Source organism: Saccopteryx bilineata, chromosome 7 (genome assembly GCF_036850765.1).
Source record: "Saccopteryx bilineata isolate mSacBil1 chromosome 7, mSacBil1_pri_phased_curated, whole genome shotgun sequence".
Classification (NCBI taxonomy): domain Eukaryota; kingdom Metazoa; phylum Chordata; class Mammalia; order Chiroptera; family Emballonuridae; genus Saccopteryx; species Saccopteryx bilineata.
Window position 1 is genome coordinate 35,904,712 of NC_089496.1, and position 18,873 is coordinate 35,923,584.

An 18,873-nucleotide genomic window follows, 5' to 3' on the forward strand; every position below is an offset into this window, starting at 1 on the left:
CATTAGCCAAGGTTCAGATTTAAAAGGAATTCTTGAGTCAACATTCATTCTCATTTTATCTCACTTGCTTTATCTCAGTAACTGTCACTTGTCTGTCTGGGCTAAACAAGCTATTGGCCAGTTTTGTCCACACTTATACTTTGCAGCCAATTTCTGGGTCAAGGACAGACCTTGGCAGCTGTTTCAAAAAGTTGTGCCAAGGATCTGACATTCTTTCTTGTGGCTTACATGAATGAAAGAAAGAAAATCTAAATATATCCTGGTCTGGAGAATCCAGTGACAGAAGTTCTGACCACACACAGAATTCTCCCTTTGGTGACCTCTCTGATTTTACTTGCTTCTCCCCACACCATTATCTCCCTCATGGACCAGATGCTAGAGTTTTACTGATGGCAACTTAGAAGGTCATAGACGCACTAAAAGACTAATGAATGAATTCATAAAATGATAGGACTACTCTAAGAAAATTCCATTCTATATTACGTGGAATATTTTCGCTGCTGTCAGACAAAGGAAGATTTATGGCAAGAAATCCAGTCTTGCCCTGGCCGGTTGGCTCAGCAGTAGAGCGTTGGCCTGGCGTGCAGAGGTCCCGGGTTCGATTCCCGGCCAGGGCACATAGGAGAAGCGCCCATTTGCTTCTCCACCCCCGCCCCCCCCCTTCCTCTCTGTCTTTCTCTTCCCCTCCCGCAGCCAAGGCTCCATTGGAGCAAAGATGGCCCGGGCGCTGGGGATGGCTCCTTGGCCTCTGCCCCAGGCGCTAGAGTGGCTCTGGTCGCGGCAGAGCGACGCCCCAGAGGGGCAGAGCATCGCCCCCTGGTGGGCAGAGCATCGCCCCTGGTGGGCATGCCGGGTGGATCCCGGTCGGGCGCATGCAGGAGTCTGTCTGACTGACTCTCCCCGTTTCCAGCTTCAGAAAAATACAAAAATACAAAAAAATAAAAAAATTAAAAAAAAACAAGTAAATTAAAAAAAAAAAAAGAAATCCAGTCTTCATGTCAAATGATCAAATGTTCTGTGTTTCTTTTAACTATTTTTTAGGTCCTAGTATCCAAAGAATCTGATAAAAGCTGTGGATCTTGTAGAAAAGTGTTTCCATCATAGATCACCTGAAATGAGGCCAACAACCCCAATTAAAAAAAAACACAAAAAAAAAAACTCAATCTAATCCAATTTTCAATTGTACAATTAGCAAAATAAAAACAAAGGTCCAAAGAGGTTGACGTCTTTTGCAGAACACAACACAAGTGAGCAGCAAACATGTACAAGCTTCTTCCCCTCCAAATCTACTGCCCTGAAGAGACTCTTAAATTAATTCTTCTGATAACAAAGACTTCAAAGGAGGTTACAGAAAGATTCTGAGAAAGAGAAGAACTACTCTAGTGTTTTTTGAGGCATGGAGCAATCTTTCAGAACACAAAGTTACTTTCTTTTTTTTAATCCCCTACAGCCACAAGAAGTGAATTCATAAACTCATTGTTGTTATTCTGATTTGGATAAACAGAAGTGAGGAAGATAAGCAACCAGGGTTAGATAAAGTACCTGGAAGGACATCTAAGAGTTGGAAACAATACAGTTCTGCAACAAGTCTGTAGTCATTAGGATAGCACAAAGTTATCCCGAACATTATCGTAATTATATTAATGAAAGAATATTAATTACATTTATAAAACATGTTTCATCCTCCCCCTTCTAGGGGCTCCATCTCTTCCAGAGCCAACTCCAGTGAATTTAACCACCATCCATCTTGACTGCAAGCCTGAAACCCAAGTCATCCCAGGCTCCTCCCTCTCCTATGTTTTTCTCAGTCTGAGACCTATCAATTCTGCCTTGAAGTGGGGAGTACTTGAATCCTTTGGCTCTCCTCCTCATTACTCCACAAGTCTCAACTTTCTACTCACATTTTTCTCTACCTCTCTTGTCTTGCCCAGTCATCTGCCAACCTGCTCTGAAAGGGATTCTTCTCCAAAGCAAATCTAATCACAATATTCTCCCCTTCTGTAGCTACTACAAACTTCTTTCAAAATTTTTAATGAATATCTGAAATATTTTCAAAATGTTCTATGGTCAATCACTTTATTATTTGCATGTTTTAAAAAGAATTCTTATTTTAGATCATTGGATTAGCAACGATTATAAAATAAACATTATCCTATATAGTCTTTAAACTCATATGAAAAAAAGAAAGCTTTTAATCCTCTCATTGAAAAAAGATGGATGCCAATTGTATAGATGCATACTTATTATTTAAGAAAAAGGATTTAGAGTATATTGCATATTAAAATGTAGACTGAACTTGTATTGTTAAATAACAAAAAAAAATCAATTGACAAATACTATTATACCCTGAGATTTGAATTCCATATTTTAAACTTAATAAATCAGATGTTTTATTTTTTTGTAATGATATGTTTTATGTTTCAAAGCTAAGAAAAAAAAAAAGAAAAAAAAGAATACATTCTAGAACACCATTTGCAAGGATTTCACAGTAACATAAATCTCAGGAAAATGTTCACCTACTCCAGGGGTTTAGAATCACCAAATGGCTCATGAAAACTTACCAGCTTGTCACCCAAGGTCCTCCCGAACACACCGCTCCATCTTTGAGTCCTTCACTCCACTTACAGCTCATTTAGAGTTCCCCAGACCTTATCCTCTTGAAAATGCTATATTTTCCTTAGTGCTCCTCTGATTTCCTTTTTCTAAATATCAACATTTCTATTCATTCTTTACATTCAAAGTACAAATCACCTATTCCCTAAGACCTTCCTTCTCTGAAGCTCTTCATCCATTTTCAATTAGCAAATACTGATATTTACAATGAGACGCTCATCTTCTGAACTATAATGCCTTTGAACAGCAAATTTTATAAAACTTGATATAAAACGTTAACTTTGTATTTAGAGTTATAACTGATTTGCTGTCAAAGACAAATCAAGTTTTATGCAAAATAGGCATAATATCATACAATTTCCTGTTATGAGGCCCTATAGAAATGGGAACACAAAGATACTAAAAAAGAACCATCTGCTGTAAATCCCAATAGGCTGATGTTTTAAAAAAAAAATGGTTGCATTACATTAAAAAATTTTGAAGTTTAATTATAACTTCTGAATCATTTAACAAAACTAAGAAGACTGCCAGTTTTTTCTGTTACATGTGGACTATTTAATTATTAATGGGATTCTATATCCTCGGAAGACAGAACTATCACTAGAAACACAAGGTAGAATCATTCTTCAATATCTAGCTTCTGCTAATTTTCAAGTTGATAATTCAGAATATAAAGTTCTGTTTTGTACATATTTCATAATGTATTACAGAAAGGAACCTTGTAGTCAAGTTTCTATGTTCATGGCCAAAGGTCACTCATTAAAAAAACGTCCATTAGGAAGAATTGATTTTCTAAAGAAAAGTATTCAAAGAGGGAGTTGTTTAGTATTACAAATAAGTGGATGAAGCCCTGGCCGGTTGGCTCAGCGGTTCGATTCCCGGCCAGGGCACACAGGAGAAGCGCCCATTTGCTTCTCCACCCCTCCGCCGCGCTTTCCTCTCTGTCCCTCTCTTCCCCTCCCGCAGCCAAGGCTCCATTGGAGCAAGGATGGCCCGGGCGCTGGGGATGGCTCTGTGGCCTCTGCCCCAGGCGCTAGAGTGGCTCTGGTCGCAACATGGCGACGCTCAGGATGGACAGAGCATCGCCCCCTGGTGGGCAGAGTGTCGCCCCTGGTGGGCGTGCTGGGTGGATCCCGGTCGGGCGCATGCGGGAGTCTGTCTGACTGTCTCTCCCTGTTTCCAGCTTCGGAAAAATGAAAAAAAAACAAAACAAAAAACAAATAAGTGGATGAAGAGATATGTACTTTCTGAATACTTTCTTTTTATAGCATTTTAAATTCAGAGAAAAAGACATAATTGACAACTCTATAGCATCCTTTCTCACATTATTTTCATGGTTTTCAATAGTCTGATCTCGTTTTGTAAATCAGACCTGTGCATCCTTGGGGATGCTTGTCAATGCCACGGCACCAAAGCGTCACTGCAGCTCACAGGAGTCACTGGACTGATGAGCCATGAGACGCTGTCATTTCTTAAAAAAGTAACCCCACTGAGTGGGTCCAAAACTGGGTCCATTTTGATAAAATTTTACTCCAAATAACAAGTGATACAATGCTTCCTACTTGGAGAGTGGCTTTTTATATTATATTATATATTATTTATATTATTATATTATATTATATTATGTTATATTATGCTTCTTAAAATGTACATTTTTTTTTCAAAGAGAGAGTACTAGGCATTAGACAGGAACTCCCTCAACATGTCAAAGATGTGGAAAGTTCAGTTCAGAAAGCTTTAAGTGACCTGTCTATGGTTACATTGTTAATTGGCGGCAGGGCCAATATTTCAACAATATTACTATGCTAAACCTTTACTATTACATAGCTCCATGTTCTTACATTACGCCTCCTCCACACAGCCTTCTAGACTTTAGATCTTCCTACATGACTACTGGGTGTCTCCACCTAAGTGTAGCCGACTTTTTCTTTTTTAAGATTTTATTTATTCCTTTTTAGAGAGAGAGGAAAGAGAGTGAGAGAGACAGAGAGACAGAGAGAGAGAGAGGAAAGAGAGAGAACAGGGGGAGGAGCAGGAAGCATCAACTCCCATACGTGCCTTGACCAAGCAAGCCCAGGGTTTCAAACAGGTGACGTCAGCATTCCAGGTTAACAGTTTATCCACTGCACCACAACAGGTCAGGCTAAATGTAGCTGACTTTTTAGTAATCCAACCACATAACAGGCTAGACCTACATAAGCAAAATTCTTTGGATAACAGAGAGCCTCAAGTGAGACCAACTACAACAGCCCATGATTAAGTTTAAGGTGATCAAGTTGGAGGAAAATATGTTCCTACTGCATTTACATAAATATGGTTTAAGTAAAATACATAATTTAAATACACACTTAATTGTAACATTTTCAATGTAACACACAAAATATTGTGTTTAGGGAAACTATAAATTTATGATGCTAAACATCAGCCCATGTATTTAGAAGAAATAAATTATATAAAAATGCAAAAATAAATGTAATATTCACTTTAGGTTAAGAATGTGACTCAGGCTTGACCAGGTGGTGGCACAGTGGATAAAGCATTGGACTGGGATGTGGAGGATCCAGGTTTGAAGCCTCAAGTTTGCCGGCTTGAGTGTGTGCTCATCTGGCTTGAGCACGGGCTCACCAGCTTGAACACAGGGTCGCTGGCTTGAGCGTGAGATCATAGACATGACCCCATGGTCATTGGCTTGAAGCCCAAGGTTGCTGGCTTGAGCCTAAGGTCACTGGCTTGAGCAAGGGGTCACTTGCTCTGTTGTAGTCCCCCACACCCTGGCAAAGCACATATGAGAAAGCAATCAATAAACAACTAAGGTGCTGCAACAAAATTGATGCTTCTCATCTCTCTCCCTTCCTTTCTGTCTGTCCCTATCTGCCCCTCTCTCTCTGTCTCTGTCTCTCTCTCTCTCTCTCTCTCTCTCACACACACACACACACACACACACAGAATGTGACTCAGAACTGTGTGAAACCTTCAGGCTATACACCAATAAACCAGAGAACATGGCAATGCCCAGACCAAAGACTATTCACAAGGGGAGATATGTATTTGCTCCAACTCAGGAAGAAGGGATGGTAATAAAAATGTACATTTTAGATACCACAGACATATGAAAAAGTAACTTAGTTATGGTAGCTGGTGAAATGACAACATTTTACCCATAGCAGGGGTACACATGCTACGGGCAGCTGTTCTTTTTCCTATGTGCAACATTCAGTTGATACTCTGCTCTACAGTTGCTTCTCAGGTTCTCAGTTGATACTCTGCTCTACAGTTGCTTCTCAAGTTCATTATGCCCAGCATGGAACTCACAACCAGTTTTCTGGAACCTGCTCCCCACCTTGGGTGAGGATTGCAGTGACTGACTCCATCATGAACCAGTGATCCAGCCAGAAACACAGGTATCATCTTTGATATTTCTTTCTTGACAATTTTCAAATGCTTTTGTAATATAATCTCATACAGTGTTTTGATTATAGCAGCCCCATGAAGCTGTGCTATTCTCATTCTGCAAGCGAAGATGTATACTGAAGGAAGGTATGTGCTTTGTCCAAAGCACAGAATAGTAATGATGTTTATTTTGTGTGACCTCACTTAGTTAATATATTTATACATATTACCTCATTCCATCACCGGAACATTCTTGTGATTTAACCCCTTTACCTTCAACTAAGGTAACCAAGCACATGCAGAGAGTCAGCCAGTCATTTGAGGACTTGAGTCAGGATGTGAACTCAGTCAGTCCAGCGTAAAAGGTCCCCTAAATTACTCCTGCCCTTAGTAAATTACAGAGTAGGGATCTGAATCCAATTTATTGTCTTAGTAGGCAATTAGGCAACTGACCAGACATATCAGTGATGGGACATTCATGACTTTATTTTGGGGCTAAAAGCTTTATAAGAAACTGTCTTACTTCAGGCCATTCTCTTTGAAAATAAATGTTAAAACATCTTTATATGCTCTTAGTTTTGCAGAGTCTCATAGACCTAGCTATTCTATTTTAGTGATTGAGAAATTGATAATGTGTTTTAAAGTTATTATTATTAAAAACAATATTCCATAGCCCTGCTGGAGTTTTATTTACAGAAAACACAGCAGAACATATAGAAACCCCAACAGGGCAGAGCCTGGGAGCTACTTTTATTTAGATTGATTTTATAAGTCTGTTTTCTCGTTTATCTAAAACTAAGATGCTGAACTCTTCTCTATCCATCTTCCCTAACCCTCTCCAAGAAATATTAAATCATTCTGAATATTTTTAATTAATAAAGACTGTAATTTTTATTTATAACTACATATGATACAGAAAGAACACTGAGAGATTAAACGATCTGTTTAAGTCATACAAATAAACTAGCAATCATACTAGGTACATCATATATTTAATTTTGTCTTATGAACTAAATCCAAGTACACGCTGTTTGACATCTGGGGAAAAGAGCCCCATTTCTAAAATATGTTCAGCCTTTCTCAGTTCCAGGAACTAGATCAATTCCATAAACATATTCTTGCCATTGAAGAGCAACATAAGGCCATATACACTATAGTGCAATCTATGTATAGGACCCCCACACATGAGGAAAACTCATCAATTAACTAACTTCCTATATTCATTTCGTCAGATGGAACCCACATGGAAATGTACAATAAAAAAAATAGTCTTTTCATTAGAAAATACTTAAAATGAGGCTTTTAAAATGCCATAATTAATTTTTTCTCCTTCACTCTCTCCTTCCTCCCCCGCATCCCAATTAGACTGCTCTAAAACTAATCAGCACTTCCAAATTATTAAAATATATAGCCGGTGTTGGTAAACTTATTCAGTTCTACTTCTCCAGACCTGTTAGGTGTCCTTGTAGAGCCTCTGATAGACTGAGGGATCAGACTCAGTGTATCTTCAATTATAACATCTTCAGGTTGAGCAAAGCTTAGGGTTTTAGTGACTTTATCCTCACACTTCTTCATTTAGAAAGCTCCAAAAGCCCATATTAAATTTTACTTAATTATAAGAAAGGCAAAGTTTCCCTGATCACATTCTGTCTAAATATAAATATTTTCATGGCTCCCTTTCATTTACTCCCTCCTTAATGTTCTAATATCCTTGTTCGTACACAAAATTAAATGTCTGCCCAACATGCACTGCTGATTATAAGAGTTTTTACCTGTTTTCACTTGTAAAGTCTTAGAATAAAGGAGATGTACTAATAAATAACTCTATTTAAATGGTTTTTTTATAACACTGGAATAGATAGTTGCATAAATATCTCTAGTATTGTAGTTATAGCCTAATGTATATTTAATAGACCATAAGAAAAGGAGATTCTCCAACATCTGCTAGTTATCAATTGGTGAAAAACACACGGGCCTCTCTAGAGCCTCCAGTGAGTCTCCTTACTACCAATTTGCCAAATTTAAAGTCTTACAAGACTCACAACATGGCCTCGCTGGGTCTCTCCTGTCTTCGGTAACAGCCCAGAACCCCTTGGCTATAGGTCCATCTTATCAACCGGGCCAGCGCCCTTCTATTTGCTTTTACCAACACAATAATATAATCCTAAGGTTGCTTATAACCTCTAACAGAAAGCCCTCTCCATTTTTCCAACCCACTTTTATCACCAACTTCTCCAAATTTTTTTTCTCACTTGGGTGAAAACATATGATGCTTTTTCTTTCCATAGAACAATTTCCCTCTGAATCTTATGCTGCATTTTTTTTTTTTTGCATTGACATCTTCTTTACTATTTTTAGTCTTTTTATTTCTTATTATTGATTTTTAGATAGAGGGCAGACAGAGAGAGAGGAGAGAGAAGGCGGGGGAGAAGCAGAAGCATCAACTCATGGTAGTTGCTTCCCGTATCTACCCTGACCAGGCAAGCCCAGGGTTTCAAACTGGCGACCTCAGCATTCCAGATCGACACTTTATCCGCTGCGCCACCACAGGTCAGGCTAATTTTTTATTTAATTTTAGTTTTCAATCACAGTTTACATTCAACACTATTTTGTATTAGTGTCTGTTAGCATAGTGGCCAATCATATACATTACACAGTGATTCCCTTAATATTTCAAGTATACTCCTGGCACCATACATAGTTAGTACAATAACATTGAACACACTTCCCATGCTGTACTCCACATCCCTGTGACTATTCTATAACTTCCAATTTGTAGTTCTTAATCCCTTCACCTTTTTTCACCCTGCCCCTCAACCCCTCCCCTCACCCTTCTATCAACCATCAGTCTGTTTTCTGTATCTATGAGTCTGTTTCTATTTTGTTTCCAACTTCTCCGAATTTATAGATAACTTGCTAGGCCATTACACAAACTGTCATTTATTAATAGACCGTCTCCTAGTTGATGACATTGAGTCAATGCAGTCTTGTCATCTGATTTAGAAACTGTAAGCACAGGAAATAAGTCTGACACTTTCTTTGGGCATCTCCTACCAGATGCTGTCTATACAAAAGATGATCAATATACCCAAATGTATCAAGAGATAAAAGCAGCCTGACCAGGCGGTGGCGCAGTGGATAGGGCATCGGACTGGGATGCGGACGACCTAGGTTCGAGACCCCGAGGTCGCCAGCTTGAGTGTGGGCTCATCTGGTTTGAGCAGAGCTCACCAGCTTGGACCCAGGGTCACTGGCTCAAGCAAGGGGTCACTCGGTCTGCTGAAAGCCCGCGGTCAAGGCACATATGAGAGGGCAATCAATGATCAACTAAGACTGCTGCAACAAAAAACTAATGATTGATGCTTCTCATCTCTCTCCGTTCCTGTCTGTCTATCCCTCTCTCTGACTCACTCTCTGTCTCTGTAAAAAAAAAGAGAGAGATAAAGGTATTATCTGTCTCAGGTTTCCCAAGGGCAATCCAGTCTGGAAATAAGGCACAGAGTCCAAGTGCCACGCCCATTATTACCAGCGTGTTTCCTTCACCTTGGCCTGCGTGGTTTTTGGAAAAGAAACGGGCGTGTGGATAGTCTGGCTTTCTACTCCGAAACTCTCAGTTAGGCAAACATGCTCATCTCTGAGCCACTCACGCCTGCATATAAAATCAAAGATAAGAATACGTACATTTCACTGACTTCTTTGATATCCTTCAATATACTTGCATATCCTGCCTCAGGGCTCGTCTCTCTTTTTATTCGGGAAAATACTTCTTCCCCTCCTATTTAATTCCTGTCGATCCTAAATATAATATTTTACAGAAGATTTCCTTCTTACACCTGTCTCGTCTCTGTTTGTTCAAAGATCATCTTCCCTGGGAAACGACCTTGCTAGAAAGCATGGACACACAGTGTTATGCCCCACTGCGTATCCAGTGCACTATGTAAATACGTGAGTGTTAGCGACTGGATCTTTCTTTCCCTTATTTTTTCCTCTTTTTTTTTTTTAAATGATTCATTCATAGTTAAAATCTTAAGTGACTTTCTTAATCTTGGTTGTAATTTTTAGCATTTGATGATGGTCACCAAACACCATGCAGTAATTTGAGGTAGAGAAACACAAACAGTGTGTTATCTGCAGAAGAAAAGTGACAAGATCAGGCAAACAATACAAACATGGGCCACATTCCCTTCGCAGGAACTGGCTAAGGAGAGGATTCATGGTAAATGGTTAAGTTAGCTGCTCATTTTGATACCTATAAATTTCTTCTTACAATTTGATTCATTACAGACAATATGGTTCTTTCTTCAACTAATTAATGTAAAACTGTTTCATATTAAGTGAAGAAAGAGAAAGAACTACAAGATGGAACATGTAAAGGTAACTCTGGAAATCTTTCTTTGAATACTATTATTAACATGTAATTCACTGAAATAGATTCCTGTGACAGAGAATATAAAAATATTAAAATCATAGGTATTGAAATTTTCATACCTAGCATTAGTGTTTTCAATCTCATTAAAACTGAGTAAGAATCTGGACTGATAAAAGCTACTAAGAGGGAAGTAAACACACACACACACACACACACACACACACACCATTGACATATGTGGAAACAAAAACTTACATCAACATTCTCATTGAATTGAGAAGATACTCGTTATCAAAGCAAGAGGGTTCTAAATCATTTAATCCCAAATAGTAGGCTGTTTATCTAAAATTCAAAAAAAAAACTCAGTCTATACAAATAAATTCTTTTGTTTAATTCAGAGTAAAGTTTCAGGTTAACCAGTACACTTGAAAGGAAAAAAAAAATAGCATGTACTATGAGGTGTTTATTTACACAACTGTTAATGAAAATAAAGTTTCTCAACAAACAGGTAATGAAAACTACCCAAGCAGTTACAATTAGATTTGGCTGACAGTCCTTGGCAAAGCAATAGTCCCTGAGGGGCTTCACATAGAAAAATCACACCACACAGTTAAGGACCTGTAGGCAAGGCCAACATATCATATATAGCAAATTTGTTAGAAAAATTTCGGCATCTAGGATTTAAGAAGTTAAAATCCAACTTCAAAACACATGACTTTCTACACTCTTTAGCTGGAAGACTTTACAATTTATTACACAAATAAAAAAAAGACTGTGAAAATTACATTTTTTTTTCACATTAATACCCAATTTATATCTTCCCTAACTTTTAAAAGGCAAAACATCATTCAAGTGGATAAAAATAATACTGTGGGAAATTTTTAAAAGTACATGCACTGTACTAATAAAAGAAGAAATGAAGTAAGGACAGAAAATTATAAGGTGGAAAAATTCAATCCATTCTCACTTGAAGAAATACAAATTTTCTTGAAAAATAAAACATGCTTCAGCGGTCCATTTGTCTAACCCTATAATTTTATCTAATGCATTTTTGTGATTAAACATGACTAATCATAATCTAAAACTGAGATCAGCCTGGCCTGTGGTGGTGGAGTGGATAAAGCGTCGACCTGGAAATGCTGAGGTCGCCGGTTCGAAACCCTGGGCTTGCCTGGTCAGGGCACATATGGGAGTTGATGTTGTTTCCAGCTCCTTCCCCCTGTCTCTCTCTTCTCTCTCTCTCTCTCTCTCTCTCTCTCTCTCTCTCTCTCTCCTCTCTAAAATGAATAAATAAAAAATAAAAATTAAAACTGAGATCAGGAAGGCAAATTATATGTAAATGGAATATATCTCATACACTGGTAAAAATGATTGTCTTTCATAAAGTATTAAACATTCATGGGGAAGCACACTGACTTAGACAACATGAATGTAGACAGCGTAAGGATGAAATATTAAACCTGTAAAATTCAAGAGAAAGGAATTCAATTAAATTTAATTCAACACCCAGCTAACTCACAGTGTGACTCGTCTGCCTAAGAATAACTGGTCCTACACCAGAGATCTTTTTGCCCATAATTCAATATCCCATCACTAGTGCCTCCCTCAAAGCTTATATCAGGAAAGAAAACTATAAAATTCATATGCTTCTTCTAAACAATTAGCAAAAAGAGGTTATTTCCAGCAATAGCCCTTTGTCTACTTAGATCATGAAAGAATGACTCTCCTTAGATCTAGAAAAATAAGAAGCACTGTCCTTAGGGAAAATAAAGACAAACACAAATGCTGGTATTAAATTATAAGGAAATAATTTAGATTATCCTAGTAGACATGATAATATACTGGTTTTAGGAAGCTCTAAATTTCTGTGACCAGCAGCTAATGTTTCTAATTAGCCCATATATTAAAGGGAATTTTTAGCTCCCAAATAAACTAAAATAAGTTATTATGAGCAAATATATGGAAGCATAAATCACAAGCATCCCATAATGTAAGATATCATTACTTCTGTTGTCTGGTCCCGTTGAGAGCACTATTCACCCATATTCTCTTGTTTCCTTAGCAGGGGCAGAAAGCAAACAATTAAAAACAAAAAATTAAGAAACAAACAATAAACAGATAGGCAGAAGAAAAATAATGGAACCCAAGATCTTTAGAAAACTTTTATAGACTCTATTTTTTAGCTGAAACAAATTATGTTTAAATCTCTCTCTTGCATATCAGGAGGCACCTTGAGCAAACAGTTACAGTGTTACTTCCACCTTCTATGTAACAGCACTAACTGCCCAGTCCTTTATGATAACAAACCAATTCATATTAAAATTTAAACAATGAAATATAAATGTTTCATATATTTTTATATTACTTATCTCTCTCACATAATCTTTCAGGTCTATCATATTAATTTTACACCTTACAATGTCTCTTCCAGCTCACTAATTGAGTCTAAAAAAAGCAATTTTTCAAGAAAACCTCATCAGAAAAAGGGCTGAATTTCCCTTTAGAAGTGCTTTCTGCCAGTGGCTCCGCATATGTTCCCTTGACAAGATGCTAGAGATATATTACACATTCTTTTTTTTTTTTTTTTTCATTTTTCTGAAGCTGGAAACAGGGAGAGACAGTCAGACAGACTCCCGCATGCGCCCGACCGGGATCCACCCGGCACGCCCACCAGGGGCGATGCTCTGCCCACCAGGGGGCGATGCTCTGCCCATCCTGGGCGTCGCCATGTTGCGACTAGAGCCACTCTAGCGCCTGAGGCAGAGGCCACAGAGCCATCCCCAGTGCCCGGGCCATCTTTGCTCCAATGGAGCCTTGGCTGCGGGAGGGGAAGAGAGAGACAGAGAGGAAAGCGCGGCAGAGGGGTGGAGAAGCAAATGGGTGCTTCTCCTGTGTGCCCTGGCCGGGAATCGAACCCGGGTCCTCCGCACGCTAGGCCGACGCTCTACCGCTGAGCCAACCGGCCAGGGCTATTACACATTCTTAACAGGTACTCTTGCCCATTGACATCCTATGTGGACCAACCCTTTTGAAAACCATGGTACAATTTTTTCAAGAACTTTATTTAAACAGATGAGGTAAACTATATTACAAATAGCACAGTTTTCTTCCTTTCCCACTGAAAATGTCATTTCAGTACCATGTACTTTCTTTGTCTCCCTCCCCACACTGGCAGAGAATGGAGACCACGCTGCCTCCCAAACAATGTTAATGTGCTAATTAGAAGGGGTTCTTCCCCAGTTCCTCTCTGCCTAAATAAAGCAACAGAGACTCTGGGGAACCCCCCTCTGTAACCACACAAGGAGGAGTGGGCAGAGTGGGTGGAGGGGGCGTGATGCTGACTGCTCTGGACTAAGGTCTGCAGCTAGAGCAGAGACAGGATATCTATCACACAGCTGCATAGAGAGGCTCCTTTCTCAGACAGTGGGAACAGTCAAAAGCAGCAGGCATGCAACATGAGGACTGGGTGATCAAGGAGACAAAAAATAAGGGGGATAGGTAACCCATAACAGAAGGAATGTGAAAGAATATTTCCTCCTGTAGTGATATTCCTGTCGACCAAGAACATAAATTTGAAATGACATTCGAATATGTCGATCATTTCTATGTCGGGATTTTGAAACAGGAGGTTGCTAACATACAGAGGTGAGTAAAGTCATTCTAATAATGTAGACAAATGAAAACCACTCAGACGCTTTTTTCTTTATATATTATGTATGTGTGATTGTAAATATTTTAAACTGTGGAGCTCACATCTATTCTGTGTGACCTTCATATAGGTCTAGAATAGGTGTGCAGGTGATTTAACATGTAAATCTCAACCCCAATTCATTTTAGAAACATTTAAAAAGGATATGAGCGATCTTGAGGTGGGGAGAAGATGTTTGAAACAGATATCAGTTTAAGTGTAGAGAAGTCATCAGTACAGCCAGCATGCTTTCCTCCCTAAGAAACTAATACTGTCTTCTGACATATAAACATTCATGATATCTATAAGTAAAACACTAATGTACTTTGATTTGAACTGGAGAAATCCATAATTCTCTATAGTTTTGTCAATGTTTTCAATTATGGAGTCAATATTTAAAATATTAACTAGTTTAGTTACATATTTTAGAGGTTAGTTACCGTATTTTTCGCTCCATAAGATGCACCTGACCAGAAGACACACCTAAGGTTTTAAGGAGGAAAATAAGAAAAAAAAATATTCTGAATCAAATGATGTGTTAAAATATTTAATAAAGCCTGACCAGGCGGTGGCGCAGTGGATAGAGGGTCAGACTGGGATGCCGAGGACCCAGGTTCGAGACTCCAAGGTTGCCAGTTTGAGTGCAGGCTCATCTGGTTTGAGCAAAAGCCCACCAGCTTGAACTCAAGGTTGCTGGCTCCAGCAAGGGGTTCCTCGGTCTGCTGAAGGCCCACGGTCAAGGCACATATGAGAAAGCAATCAATGAACAACTAAGGTGTTGCAACACGCCATGAAAACTAATGATTGATGTTTCTCATCTCTCTCCATTCCTGTCTATCCCTCTCTCTGACTCACTCTGTCTCTGTGTAAAAAAAAAAAAAAAAAAAAAAAAAAAAAAAAAAAATATATATATATATATATATATATATATATATATATATATATATAAAATAAAATACCATATTTTTCGCTCCATAAGACACATGGTCATTTTCCCCTCCAGTTTTTTTTTGGGGGGGGAAAATGCGTCTTATGGAGCGAAAAGTATGGTATTTCAATGGACCACTCCAATAGTTCTCATCCTAGTTGCATAAAAGAATCACCTAGAAAATTTACTGATGTCTATTTACTACAAAAAGACAATGAATGTAAGTTTCAAAACAAAACAGATAATGTTAAATATTTAAAAAGGGGTAAAGTGTATATACTATGTTCTATCTGGGCCAAATTCATTCACCATTTTTTAAAACGTAGTGACAGTACTTTCTGTTCACCAAGCCTCCGTGCAACACAGAATCATAATCTTATGAAGCAGTTGTAATTAAAGCTGTGGAGCTCAGAAGATTTGTTATCTCTGGAGATAATCAGTTAAAGGTTGTCTCCATATGAATGAAAGGAATAAATGTAAAAACCAAGAGAATAAATAAATGCACATATTTCTACCTAATATACATATAATTCAATACGAAAAAGTTCAAAGGCAAATGATTAATGATCTTTATATTATCTGTAATCATATCTATTAGAATATTCTAATAATACATTTGACTCTGTCTTATCATTCATTAGTTATCACCACAAAGTTACAGGTGGAAGAATATACATGTGATGCTAAACAGGTCAAATTCTTGAGCTATATAACTATTTATATAATTTATTTACCAAAGTTCTAGCTTCAAGGTGTAAACAAAATACAAAGGTGATTCCAAGCGCACCAAAACCACAAACCTAATGACAATTTTCACTGGTAAAATCCAAAACTTACAGAGTACTTTTTTTCCCAAAATGACATTCTCTCTAAAAATTAGGGTGCGTTTTTCTCAATTAAAAAAAGCATAAATTTTTCAATTGACACCAGGACATGATACTTGCTATTTCGTAACCTGTGTGTAATTATATTCCTCCGTCTATACAAAAGTTTTTAAAACACTTTTATACCAAAAAACATTTAGAAATATTATAAACACTAAATATTAGCAAAGAAATAAAGTACTGACTATAGAATCTTTAACAAATATAAAGTGTTTCTTAAAACAAACCATTCACATATATAAAAGTGCAGTGGTTACCTGGGGGAAGGGAAGGGTGGAGAGGGAGGGGGTAAGGGGAGGGGGAGAGGCTTAAAGAGAAACAAAATATAAGGTGACAGAAGATTATTTGACTTTAGGTGATGGGTATACAGCATAATCGACTGTTCAAATAATGTGGAGATGTTTTCTCTAAATCTTTATACTCTGGTTGATTAATATCGCCCTGTTAAATTTAATTGTCTAAAAAAAAAAAAAAGCAGATACCCCTGGGTGGGATGGAAAGGCTCTAAAATTAAAACAACAACAACAAAAAAGAACTATTCTATTTACAGTAAATAACATATAGGTTTTTAAACTATCCCATATACAATTCATATACATACACATATTCAATGGAATTACCCTCTAATGAGCAATAGAACTAGTATAATTTTGATTATCAATATTTATTTCTCAATTTGTAAACTTCATGTTCAGTTGCTATAAAGAATGGTAAATATTTACCACAAAACAATAAATAAAATCCTATGTCATTTATATTCTACAGTTGTTTCACAAAATATCTCTTGGCATATGGCTGAAATACATTATTTCAGATTCTTTCCTAAGTACCAACTAATACTAGTGTTAGGAAACCTTAAAAGGAATAACTGAAAAAATATTTGGTCCTGGTAAAATTATACCAACTATTATAATCATTTTAATTAGTATTACAAAGTTTTAAAAGTTTAAAATTATTAAAAATATATTTATATGATATATATGAAGTTAAGCTACAATCAAATTTCTTGTTTAAACAGAACATAATTTAAGAATTACAAAGGTATGGATTGCCACTATAGTTTGTAAATACCATTTCAATAACATTCTAATAAATCTTTCCATTCACAATAAAGCCCACTGTAACAAATGTTAAAGAAATAAAGTATTGCCCTGGCCGGTTGGCTCAGCAGTAGAGCATTGGCCTGGCGTATGGAAGTCCCAAGTTTGATAACTGGTCAGGGGACACAGGACAAGCGCCTATCTGCTTCTTCACTCTTCCCCCTCTCATTTCTATCTTTCTCTTCCCCTCCCGCAGCCAAGGCTCCATTGGAGCAAAGTTGGCCCCCGTGCTGAGGATGGCTCCATGGCCTCTGCCTCAGGCGCTAGAATGACTTCAGCCTCAATGGAGCAATGGCCTAGATGGGCAGAGCATCGTCCCCTAGTGGGCATGCTGGGTGGATCCAGTTGGGTGCATGCAGGAGTCTGTCTGACTGCCTCTCCACTTCTAACTTTGGAGAAATACAAAATCATAACAAACAAACAAAAAGAAAGAAATGAAGTATTTTATAAGGTATCCAAAGGAAAACTCCATAGTTGACTTGACCAAAATAATTTAGAAACAGGACCTCTTCAATACTCTCATTAAAAAAAAAAATGCTCTCATTTTTAAAACCAATGCATAAAGAATTATATTTATTATTTTCACAACCAAGTTTGCTGCTAGTGAAGCATTAGTCCTGGCTTCCCAATTCCACTTCAAGATCATGCTGAACTACAGCGATTTTGAATAAATGAGAACTCACCCCAGGTTAGTTATGACTTGTGCTAGGTTTACCTTCTTCTTACAGTTTTGGTCTTCTGCCAACTGTGTCTCTCCACTTTCAGCACACAGCTCAACCTTATGTCAAAAAAATCAAGACAAAATAGGTCTAATGACCCATCTTTACCCTTAAGTGTATAATGATAGAGTGTGCCAGTGACACTGAGTCAACAGAGTAACAAAGAACTTCCTTTTGTATTTTATTTTTAACTAAATTTATTGGGGTGATATTGGTTAATAAAACTGAAGAGGTTTCAGGTGTACATTGCTATGATGTGATCTTCATTTTGCATTGTGTGCTCGCACCAAAGTCAAATCACCTTGTGCTACCATATATTTGATCTCCTTTACCCTCTGATATCTTAGTTGGCAGCATCAAAGTTTCTCCTCAGGTTTTTGTAAGCCACTTTCTGTAAATGTCCAAAGAAAGGTTTTGTGCTTCAAGTAACAGAAAATCCTAAGTCATAATTCCCACTTTTCAGAAAAGGTTTTAGAGGAGATGCTATAGCCAATCAATACAAAGAGAATCTTCCCCTTTCTTTTCAATTTCATAATGACATCAGAGTTAAAAACAAAGTCTCAAATAATTTTAATCTGTATCATGAAATAATAGTCAGTGATTTATAGACCAAACAATACAGACATGTTTTCCTTCCTCAGGTATTCCTGCCATTATGCTACCTAACTTATAATTATAGGCCCATTAAGCATATAGACCATGCGGTTTTCTTTCTGTTCTATTTGCACGTGTTGAATTAGTCATGGTACAGTGAAAACACACAGTCTCTTGGCAAATTTCTAGGGGATTTTCTGTTCCTAAAACTTGAACCTCATAATATTATTTCTGTATTATGGCCCAATAAATGCATTCACAGTTTTTTATTTAGTTTAAACCTAAAGACTTTTTATTAGCATTTTAATAACCCATGCTAGCATAAGCATCGTATGAGCATGAAACAGGGCCTTTTCCTGACTCCTTTCCAAGCCTAATTCCTGCTTATCCACTTTTAAAATCTCCAGCTATTTCATTTTTTTGTTTGGTTGGTTAACCTTTAAAGATCCAAAGCAACGCATTCAACAACGAGCAAGTATCTTCAGTATAATCATGGACACCGTGGAGTCCATAAACCATCAGAAAAACTTGTAAGAAATCTGACCACAATTCAGTAGCTACATACAAATTTCAGTAGTTGGGAGGGGC

The 18,873-nt window shown here is 37.6% G+C and overlaps 1 protein-coding gene across 2 annotated transcripts in view; it reads right to left on the reverse strand.

Annotated features, from left to right (window-relative positions):
• The window catches only part of CRPPA (CDP-L-ribitol pyrophosphorylase A), a 223,323-nt gene that overhangs the window by 36,969 nt on the left and 167,481 nt on the right, over positions 1-18,873 (reverse strand). Inside the window, exon 10 of one of the 2 annotated variants that reach the window (XM_066238590.1) lies at positions 17,656-17,750. The exons of the other annotated variant lie outside the window; for it this stretch is intronic. Within the exon in view, the coding sequence (XP_066094687.1) occupies positions 17,656-17,750 (95 nt within the window). The remainder of the gene's footprint in view (positions 1-17,655; positions 17,751-18,873) is intronic. 2 annotated transcript variants of the gene reach the window in all.